The following is a 12,093-nucleotide window of genomic DNA, read 5'->3' as shown; positions in this document are numbered from 1 at the left end:
CGGTCTGTCAGGTAAACCACTCCCCACACCAACTGCCCCGTTCCCCTGGTTAGTCTCTTGGGTAATCAGCGCAGGATTTCTTTATAGAATTATGCAGCTGACCGGCACGTATACTTACCATATTCATCCTGCATATGGAACGGGGAAGATAGATAGACAATAGGAGGAGTGAAAGTGATGGGGGGTCACCTGACCCAGTTATTCTCAACATACACAAACACCTATTATTCATACATATATGCACATATCAGATATGACAAGATGAATGAATGCAAATAAGTCTATTAGGAAATTAGATACACGTTTTTCACTTTTAAAAGCTGGATGAGAAGAGACAGGGTGTGAAGTATTCATAAAACAAAGTTAAAGTAAATGAATAGTTTGCTATGTATAACATTTGATAACCGAGTTTGACCTATATATGTGTGCATGGGATTCAATCCCTTGAAGGAGCTGTTAGTATATTAGTCATCTTGTCAAGCCTGTTTGTGCATTAAGGTAAACTACTATTCACATATTACTGCATATGCATTTACTTTTACATTTAGCAGATGCTTTTATCCAAAGCGACTTACAAAGGTGATAAATATTACATATATGCATTTGGTAAAAGATATACATTTTATAAATATGTGTGTTTGTTCCCTGGGATCAAATCCATGTCCTTTGCGCTGCTAATGCAATGCTCAAGCCTTAAGCTACAGCAACACATGTACTGTATACAATTTGTGTGTAACGCTTTGTTCTGGGTTGTGTTGCACCTTTACATTATTCATAGAGATGGCAGACTTTTATAGCGAGGAAAGAAGGAAAGAGATAACAAGGAGGATAATGTGAAAACGCAGTTTGTTTAACTGTAAATTGCTTTTGTTTCCGGATCAAAAGGATTCGTATAAGAGTAAAGGAATGTTAAGTGGACGTGGTATAACCAAAGCAAGAAAATTAAATGTTGTACTTAGACACACGTCCTTGTGTGAAGACTTTAAAGTGTACCTTCACCTAACAATTGTAACGTGTATTCGTGTAATAACATTCCTTAAGGATGCGCATGAATGGGTGCAAAGCAATAACATAGAAATTTTCTTACTTTTACATACGTTCAAAAGAGTACATGAAGCATGTTTCTTTACAACATTGCCATGAATACATGTTCTTGAGTGTGTTATTGTCTTGAAACGCATTCATCTGGCTACGTCCATTGTCAAAAGTGTGAAAGAGACATGTTCACATTATGTGCATACGTATCAGGGTGGGGGTAAAGATGCGGATACTTTGAGAAGATTGAAGCGCAAAAGCACTCAGATTTATTAAAAGCTGCCGCTCGAAACCCCTCTCTCTCTCTTATTCCGCACCATTGTCCCTTCATTGTGTATACATTGTGGAGGGATATTAAATTTCTCCCTTTAAACCCGACTGTAACCGCTATACAGGGCCATAAGGAAGGGCAACCCGTCCCTGAGGTCCAAATATACACACAGAGATACATGCGCATGCTCATTTTCATGCAGCCTTTCAATTAAATTAAACTGGGTGCTGAAAACCCACCCAAACAATCTGGGACCCCTCGAGGAAGAGGAAGGGGGGATTTACAATCGAACGTGAGGTTGTAGATATTAGTGAAAGTGACTTGAGATAAAACCAGTAAAAGTTAAAGTGGATTTTATGCGTCAATATGAATGTGTACACGATACCTTGATCTTTTCATCAAACTTGTTTTGTTCTCAAACCTTGAACGCTCAAAGTAACTCAACTCCTTACAGTTTCTCATCTATGTGGCTCTTGATTCCTCTCTCTTTCCACATAATAAAATAAGTGAAGCCTGACCTTAAGAACTCATTTTACTATGATAGGGACACATTAAGTGGACTACAGTATAAAGAGAACGACGTTAAAGGGACAGTTCACCCAAAACTGTCATCATTTTCTCACTTTCATGTTGTTACAAAGCTGTAAAATTGTATTTTTTCTAATGAACACGAAGTAAGATATTTTGAGGATTGTTTGTAACCAAACCGATCATGAGCCCCATTCACTTCCATAGTAGGAAAAAGAATACTATTGATGTGAATGGGGCTTATGAACGGTTTGGTTACAAACATTCTTTAAATATCTTCTTACGTGTTAATCAAAACAAACAAAAAAATACAAGTTTGCAACAACATACACTGATGTTAAGAGCTCATTTTACTATGATAGGGAAACATTAATTGGACTACAGTATGAAAAGAGCGACGTTAAAGGGATAGTTCATCCAAAAGTGAAAATTCTGTCACCATTTTCTCACTTTCATGTTGTTACAAAGCTGTATTAATTTTTTTTCTAATAAACACGAAGGAAGATATTTTGAGGATTGTTTGAAACCAAACCGATCATGAGCACCATTCACTTCCATAGTAGGAAGAAATAATACTATAGAACTAAATGGGGCTTATGAACGGTTTGCTTGCAAACATTCTTTAAAATATCTTCCTCCGTGTTAATCAAAACAAACAAACAAAAAATACAAGTTTGCAACAACATACACTGATGTTAAGAGCTCATTTTACTATGATAGGGAAACATTAATTGGACTACAGTATGAAGAGAGCGACGTTAAAGGGATAGTTCACCCAAAAGTGAAAATGCTGTCATCATTTTCTCACTTTCATGTTGTTCTAACACGAAGGAAGATATTTTGAGGATTGTTTGAAACCAAACCGATAATGAGCACCATTCACTTCCATAGTAGGAAGAAATAATACTATAGAAGTGAATGGGGCTTATGAACGGTTTGGTTGCAAACATTCTTTAAAATATCTTCCTCCGTGTTAATCAAAACAAACAAACAAAAAATACAAGTTTGTAACAAAATACACTGAAAAAAATTATTCATTCAATTTACTTTTTTAATGTAAGTGGTTGCAATCAATTTATTTAAGCTACATTTAAACAAAAAAAATAAAAAAACAAAACAAAACTAAAAACGTTTGTTTAAATGTAGCTTAAATAAATTGATTGTGACCACTGACCTTAAAAAATTAAGTAAATTGAATGAATCTTCTTTTTTCAGTGCAAGGGTGAGTAAATGATGAATTTTTCATTTTTGGGTGAACTATCCCTTTAAGATAATTGGATGACGTGTTATAGGTGCATGCGTGTTTGCAGGGATTAATTTAATTTAGAGAGAGAGAGAGAGAGAGAGAGAGAGAGAGAGAGAGAGAGAGAGAGAGAGAGAGAGAAAGAGAAAGAAAGATTGAGATACATTTAACAGGAAACACCTGTAAACGTGAGGTAAAACTTCTTAAAATGCGAAAGGATGATACGCTCATAGGGAAACCGAGATAACCCTAGTATAAAATACAACTGTTGCTCTGTCATGACCGAGGTTGACTTTAAAGATAAAACAAACAGATCATCGAAAAAGGCAGTGTACAAGAACGTGCGTGATAGGGCTGACAATGCAACGCATACTCGCATTGACACTTTACAGCATCTAAAATTGAGGCTCATGTGATTACATACAATATGTTTCTGATCTAGCATGACCTGCTTGTCCAATAGAAACCGAGACGGAGCACAATTGACCAGAGAAAATGTGTTATTTGGTTTATGAGTCTGATAAAGGTCCGTAGAGAGCGAAAGAGAGAGATTCTGCTGTCACAATATGACCACTAGATTCCATTTCAGACGGCCGAAGCGTAATAGTGCTCAGTGCGTTAAGAGCTATCAGAAATCGTGCGACGCGCGCTGTCCCTCCAGCGATTATTACGCAAACGTCCTCACCTACACACCACCAGGTAATGCAAACACACACTATAGCGCAGCGAAACCACTTGGCCCTGTCAGATATGGGGTATTGGAGCCCGAATGAGGTCCATTTAGTCTGCAGTAGTCTTGATGGTGGTCTCCACCATCGAGAGGTGATGCCCGCACAGGGGAGAGAGTGTTTACCTACATCCCTTTATTACCATCTGCTTAATGGCCTATGAATGTCTCCATGGATACTCAAAAGGGATAGAGCGATGGATGGGTGGGGATGGAGACAGCGTCGATCGGAAAGGTGGCCTCTCAGCAGGGAACCGGCATGTATGTGTGCTTGTTTTAATGCACATGTAATATACTGCGATAAGGGCATTATTTCATATAATGTCCGTTTCCTGTAAAAAGCGGCGAATTGGTAGATGAGCACAGGCATGGAGGGAAAGGCTAGGTGTCAGGATGCGGAACAGAGAGGTGGTTTAATGCAATAAAGCATGTTGTATTGACATCTCTGTTGTGTCTATTGATTCCCCATTATGTCCCTAACAAACCCGGGTGGACATTTTGTCATTCGCAATCACGTTAGCACTGGGACTCACCGGCGTTCTCGCTCAAATCCGATCTATACGCACGCACACACATGCGTGCACACACACACAGGCTGTGGACGGCCGGGCTGATCTTCCTTAATCGATACCTGTTTGAGGTTAAAACACTTTGCGGAGCATCAAACTGTAAATTTGAAACGGCGTACCATCCGCAGACCGACGTAGGATGCGACAAACTATCGAGTGACCCGATCAAATTTGACCTTTGACCTCAGCCAGTCCTATAGCAGACACCTAAATGTTCCTGTAACATCAGCATGTTATATGGATTTACACCTGTTTCTGGGTCGCAAAGTAAAACTAGTTTGGACTGAATGGGCCGTGGAAATAGTTGTTGTGTAAGAAATACGAAAACTTGTTATTTCATAAAAGCAATCTGCAGCACAGAGCGAGAAAGAAAAACTTTGTGATGAACTACTAGACCTAATAGGAGCGTTCCTGAAAACAATATCTTACAAATACATCCGAAGTGGCCTGATCAGATTCCCTTTAGCTAAATAAGATGTTTTTATGAAAATAAATACAAATAAAGATAATGATAACACATAAACTGGGGTATAAAAAGCTGAGACGAGCAAGCTAACTCCTTCAGTTTTATACTTTTTTAGATAGCACCATAATTTGATTCGAAAATGTTGAATTTCATATTTTCTTTATATTGATTTTATTCCCTTAAAACTGAATTCTATTAAAAGTTTATTTATTTACAAAAAAAGCTAACACAGATTTTAAATGTCATCTGAGATGTTTGGAAACGTCTCCACAGTTGTCATGTTGGTTTATCTACTACCAACAGAAGCTTTACAGAACCTAACAAAACAACGTTTAACAAAAAAAGTGAGTATTTTTTCGCAATGTCACCAAATATTTGCATAACAATTATATGCAAGTCTTAAGGGCAGGTGATGCCTGTAGTATTTAATTTGCTCTAATGTATGACTCCTATTAATGCTAATGGATAAAAAATTATGCATATCTAAATATAACACATAACAATTTTCTTGAAAATTACACTGTAAAAAAATTAGCTGTAATTATGCAGATGGTTGCCAGTAACTTGCTGTAGAAGATAAAGACTGAAAATGTTTCATGTTCATTTAACTTTGAACAAATTGTTGCCAGTATAAATAACATAAATGTGCAATCTACAGTACATTACTGGCAGCTAGTTGCCAGTAATACCCAGTAATACTGTAATTTCTACATAATTTTTTTTATTTCTCAACACCTTAAACACATTATATACTATAGTGTGCAGACAATCATAAAAATTTCCCTGACGAGGTATTTTAAAGTATACTATTTCACATTGAGCAAAATTTTTTTAGCTGTTCTATGCCGATATATTGTCATTAAGAGGGGGAAAAACAATAAAAACTTTATACTGATGCCCTTCATAGTGTCCATCATCTTTAAGACTAGACATAAATGTGCCTTTCCTTACCAAGAAAATATAGCGACTCTTATTGGCTGTTCTCCTTGCCAATCTGACCTCTGCAGCATTTAATGTCAGCTCTGACACATGGTGTCCATTTTGAGGCTTGCTATATAATCACAATGCTGAAAGGTTTAATCCATGTGCATTTACAGCAGCACACCTGCTTTTCTACAGCCTACACACGAGAACAGCTTATTAAAATTATTTTAAACAACAACAATTTGACTTTATAAAACATGGAAAGAGGTTGCCATTTGATCTCCAGACATTAAAGAGGCTAATCATCGCAAACACAGCAGACAAAACAAACACACAAGCGTGATGCAAACTGTAAACACAAAAACACACATGATCAATGATGCGTCTGCAGTACAAACATGAAAACACCATTAGCACCTGTTCAAAAACAAGATGCTGCGAAATGAACAATACTCACTATAATGTTTATCTTTTGTGAATCGAAGTAACCTGATCTGTCTTTATCATTTAACACCAGGAATTAAAAAAAATCACATTTCTCTTTTCCTTCGATTCAGAAGACCTTCTGACCTTAAAGACAAATCCCAAGCAGTTTCAAACAAGCAGCCCAATCCAATTTTAACACTACTTGCATTTCATGAAAGAGGATCACCATGTGGGCCTATTATATTGTGAAAGTTTAACGTCTGGCCCTTTGCTCGTTTAGGCGCCAGTAGATAATTAAAGTCTCTATGGTCTCAGTTCTTAAAGTATGTTGCATACTTTTTAATTGCTTGTTTTATTCAGGAGTTCGGCAACACAAAATATTATGTGTACTTGTCTTATTTACATTCCGTAGTTGAGTGTTTGACATGTTTAAAATGACAGATTTTATGTAAGTTTCGCATACATTTAATCCATCTGCCGGTAGAAAATTTCCGCTTCGCTGAAGGCCAGACGCTGCGCGCACACATTGCGCGCCCCTGCCCCCTTCACTAATGCAGCACTTTAGGAGCACTCCTTATAAAAGTAAAAAAATACTAAAAAATAGTATTAGTTTTGTTAGAGCATTTTTGTTTTTTTACTTCAAGGCCAACAATAGGAAATTATAATAAACTCTTTGTAAAACTGTGGCTGTATTACGCGTAACCTGTTACTATAATACTAATAATTACAACACAATCATTTAAAATTAAGCAGTACAAAACTAATATAAATTAAGCAGGCATCTTTTTATATGTATTACTCCGTACGTAAATAAGTAATAGCTTACAACATGAACACTGTAAGTCTTTATAAAACACTTTTTACTTTAATAAAGTTAAACAAAAAATCTCAATGCAATTTTAAAGTCTTCCCTAAGTCACAGTCTGGACTTGTGATGACTGTAATTTTAAATGAAATGAAATTAATTAAGTAATTCAACCCTAATGCAAAAGCACTTAAAATTGGATTTTAAAACACAATGGGAAATAAAGTGACATTCACAGTCATCATTCTCAAACTTGGTAAATTCGCACTCGCTCTGTGTTTTTTTTCCCGCGGTCTGCGTGTATCGATCTCGGCGGAATCGATAAATTAGCATGAATATTCCCTGAACCGGCTGCGAGGAGAGAGACGGCAGATGGAGAAGCAGATACGGGAAAGACAGAAGGATGAAAAGCCGAAAGAGGCCGAGACGAACCATTTAAACAAGGCAATTATGGCCAGACATCTTTCAACTCAACTCAGCCTTCAACACTATATACACTCATCAAGTGGCACATTTAAAACAGGAAAATAACAAAATTGCGATATTAACAAACCTAAAAAATATTTAATGGATTGCACTGAGTGTGCACATGTTGGCTATGGCTGAACAGGTGCTATGGCTCCGCAGATTTTTTTTCTTTTCACTGATCAGAAAGAAGAAAAGCTGTTAGCGACATGAACCAAGTGAGGTCTCTTACCGGAGTTACCGGAGCGCAGCGGTAGAGGAGACTTGAGTCGCCAGGCGCTAAAGTCAGGAGCGGTTCTCTGAAACACTAACGGCACCGGCAAGGGAACAAACATGATCCGCTGTCGTCTGGGATTTTCTTCTATGGTTTCGTTGATTTGGCACTTGTCTTCAGTCTGTTTGTCTTCTTCTTTGGTTTCTTTGGTCACGTAGACTATTTTGGTTGAGTGTTTTCTTTTTTGGTAACGATGTATATTTTGGTTAATTTATAAAGAGAATGGCTTAAGCTTTCTTTACATTTTTGGTAATGTGCCTTTCTGTCATCATCACGCCTTTTTTAAGGGATGCTCTATCTCGGACCGACACACAGACGGATAGTCAGGATATATGGTTTTGTGGTAGTATAAATGTTTGTTGGTTTAAACAATTGCTCTGCTAATAAATGCACTAATCTGACCTGCACAATAGGATAAAAGTAGCGGTGCTAAGATACATGGACCTGGGCAGACAAAATAAACTGTCTGGTTTTAATTCAAAGCTGACTTTTTCCGTAATAACAGATGCTCGTTGCGTTTCCCGTGTTTTGCGTATCCCGCGCCAGACCAGGTGTGCGGACGGTAAACGTCACAATGGCCTTGCGCGCGCTACGTTCTTGTCCACTTTGGTTTTTCTTTTCAAGCAAATCGAGAGTCAAAATCCAGTTCACATCAGTGAAAAACTATCCTTCTCGACTCGCGGATGCTGGCAGGGTTTGCTTTAAAACAGTTTACAAGTGTTTAACAAGAATATTTGGTTTGTAGCTGTCCTACTGTGTGGTTTATCTCACGCACAGTGCATGCATATCAAGCAGCATTTTTATAAAACACATAATATAATCGTTTAATATATTAGAAATAATCACGTAAGCGTAAAGCTACGAAGCGGCTGAATACGCCCCTCCCCCTTCGCGTATACTCACTAGCCGCTAATTAAAACGCAATAAATCGATGGATAGATAAATAAATAAACAATCCGGAATGTTAAAACTGAACGAAAGAAAACAACACGGTACCCGTTGAGACTATTTCAGCCCGTTAGCTCTGTCCCACCACCATCCGTCTGTGTGTGTGTGTGCGTCCGTCACGATAGTCCCGTTATCTGGGAAACCCGGTAGCTCGCGAGCTCTGTCCGCCTCCCGGTACGAAAGCAACACTGAAACGAGAGGAGCAGCCGCTATACACCCCCGCCTCCTCTCTCTTTCCCCCTCCTCTCTGCATCTATCCATACCTCCCCCACTTTCCTCCCCTCCCTCTTTTTACTAATCCCATATAAGGCGAGCTATCCTGCGTATTGATCGCTTGATTACTCTTCATTATGATGACTCTGATGATCGCGGTGGGCCGCTGATCGATAAGCTTACACATTGACAGAGCGGCTTACATCAGGTGATTATAACCTCATATACATGCAGGTATATATCTGCAGGAAATGTGCACGTAATATAAGCGGCCATTGACATGTTATGGTTGCATATTATAATAACAACGGTATATCGTAATCAGGTTTGGTTAAATCAACACTAGAAATTGTTTTTGGCACCTCATAAAAGTTTCATTTGCTATATTGCTGTTCTGTGAGGATATGTCTCTTTCTTTCCCACATTTCTTTCTTCTTTTCTCTTACTCTTTCCTTCGACAGATTGTATGCTGTCAGTAATAAAGCTACAATCTATGTCGCGCACTTACACTCCAGATTATTGCCGACATGGATTTTTTAAATAGAAAAATCTATACGCTAAACATCGCAGTCAATACGGGAAAAATCGAAAGCACAGAGCTTGATCCCCCCTCCCCATTCCTTTCGCCCCAATCTCTCTGTCTCTCTCTATCTATTTGCCCATCTATCTGATGTAAGAGATTTGATGTAGATCAATTATTGGCCAATGTATCATACAAATCTAGGAAACTGCTTAATGACTGGATTAAAAATTATTGCTATCAAAAAAGCAAAATAGTTTATTTGTAAAAGAAAAATATATTAAATACATACATTTTTTTTTTTTTTGAAAATCATAATTTGCTGTAACACAACAGACTCAAGATGATTCCTTGAGCTTTGTCCCCAAGCACCCCCCCTCCCCATTTGACAGATGACATCCGCGTGTCCAACGAGCGAGATGGGGAATAGGAAGAAAAAAGCAGCGACAAGTTGTCCCTCACAAACCCCCCTCGCCTGAGAGGCCACGCGTTCGGAGCCCCCCATCCAAACTCCTTCCAGACAAAAGCAATTATTTCTTGTAGAATATAGTGTGTTTTGCGCGTTTATAGCATGGAAAAGGAAGAAGGTGCGGAAAACTGAAACGCGGTTTAGAAAATATGACATTTCCATTTGGTTGCAAAAAAAGAAAATTCTTCTTGTACCATTGTTTATGTGTCACCAACAGCAATGTATGTTGTATTAAAAAAAAATGTGTGAGCAGCAGATTCAAAGTTACAAGGTTTATTGAGATTAAGGTAAAGTGGGACACTTTTTGTCAATTATGCCAGATCACACTATAGGCCTATTTTGTTTTAACTTTGTGTAGCATTTTTAAGTTAAGAGATGGCAATTATTGATGCCATTATGGTTGTTCACGCTGTTCTTCTTGTGATTTTTAAAAGGAACCATGGCAATCAATAGAAATAATCACTACCAAGTACGCACAAAAAAGAAACTTCCGCTTGTGTGTGTCTGGGTGGCTGAACCAGACAGCGATAGTGAAAGAGTTCATCGTTAAATGGCAATGTCATGTTGACAAATGCGTTGGTTGAATTAAATTCTCTCTCATCAATAACAAGGCGCCCCAATCAATACCAGCTTACAATTATATCAACACCCTGTCTTGCTGTAACAAGCAGCTAATACTGCGGCCAAGACCCACTATCACTGTGAAACAACCCTCAACACACACACACACACACACATGCACAGACTAGCGTTTTTTATTGAACAGTTTTGGTCCACGTTACCCACACTAAACCCTACATGCACCCAACAAATAGGTCTTTTTGTTGAAATACACAACTTTAGCCAAACTTTCTGCTTGTCATCATCTGTTCATTTGCTGAATAAGTAAAGGATTCAAACAGAGACTCTTACACACTCTCCATTGAGCTGATCTAATGATCAGTGTTGACATATTGTCAATACTGAGCTCAAGTCTGCCGATAACTCTAATACAAATCCATCCTCTGTGCCGTAGCTCACTTTAAACACACAGATCAGGGCTGGTTGGGTATTGCTAATGTTGTTCTTGCCTTATTGACACATACAGTAGTTTGCTCATCAATGGCGGGGATTTGTAGTCCATTCCTTTTGTTTATATGTTTGTCATTTACCCTATTTCCTCAACAGTAATTTAGCATTGTTTTATAGCATTTTATTTCTAAGTTGATGGAAGAAAAACAAGATATACATATTTTTGTGATATTCATATTACAATATAAGAGGAATCAATTTAACAAATATCCTCCTTATGGTTCGCTATGCATTCCCCTTAGAGGCATCTTACATCTGTTGCATTTCCTCCAAAGCCTGCCAAACGTTCTTACAATATCTCAATTTCACACATTTGCTTACGAGGGCTACAATTCACAAATCAGATTTTTATTTCTTTTTCATTAGTGCAGCCTTTACCTCAAATAGTACCGGGTAAAGTGTTTCCCATTTCTTTCACATTCCACCGTCAATCCACGCCATGCTAGTTTTAACACGATCAAAGTCTTGCTGAAGACCAAGCAGTCAGTGCTGTTAAAAGACACGACCCCCAAAGTGCTGGCAATGTGTCTCGCCCGCAGCGGCCTGAAGCGGCCTAATGCTATGACATGGATGGGGCTATCAGTAAAGCACAGGCTGGCTTGAGAGGGGGAACTGATTTTACCCCGTCAGAGGCCTGCTGAATATGTGATCTAGCCGTACAGTAGAAGAGGATAAAACCCCAATACTCTGTCTGTGATCTTTATGGAGTGCCAAATATATATGTGTGTGTGTGTGTTTGTGTGCTTACGCAGAGGACAAGGCAAAGAGCTTATTCTGAGCAATATAATGCTGTAATGTATTTGTGGTGTGTGTGTGTGTGTTTTAAAAAAGGTAAATAAGTGTGTATTTTATGGACTGTAAGTGTTTTATTTAAGATACAAATTACAATTACATTTCACAAAAAATTCTGTAGAAATTACAGTATTACTGGGTATTACCGGCAACTAGCTGCCAGTAACTTCCTGTAAGAAGATAAAGACTGAAAATATTTCTTGTTCAATTCACTTTGAACAAACTGTTGCCACTAAATAACATAAATGTAAAATCTACAGTAAGTTACTGGGAGCTAGTTGCCAGTAATACCCAATTATACTGTAATTTTACAGTGTAGTTATGCAGCTGTTTGCCTGTAACTTACT

The 12,093-nt window shown here is 38.1% G+C and overlaps 1 protein-coding gene across 2 annotated transcripts in view; it reads right to left on the bottom strand.

The window, feature by feature from the left end:
• pou2f2a (POU class 2 homeobox 2a) overlaps window positions 1-8,885 on the bottom strand; it is a 61,340-nt gene extending 52,455 nt beyond the window's left edge. For both annotated transcript variants that reach the window (XM_073858557.1, XM_073858558.1), the window contains exon 1: window positions 7,692-8,885. In XM_073858557.1, coding sequence (XP_073714658.1) covers window positions 7,692-7,794 — 103 coding nt within the window. In that variant the 5' untranslated portion in view covers window positions 7,795-8,885. The remainder of the gene's footprint in view (window positions 1-7,691) is intronic.
• Window positions 8,886-12,093: the final 3,208 nt, after the last annotated feature.

This window comes from Misgurnus anguillicaudatus, chromosome 20 (assembly GCF_027580225.2).
Source record: "Misgurnus anguillicaudatus chromosome 20, ASM2758022v2, whole genome shotgun sequence".
NCBI lineage: Eukaryota > Metazoa > Chordata > Actinopteri > Cypriniformes > Cobitidae > Misgurnus > Misgurnus anguillicaudatus.
Note: the sequence above shows the minus strand (reverse complement) of the source record. Positions and strands in the feature narration are given on the sequence as shown.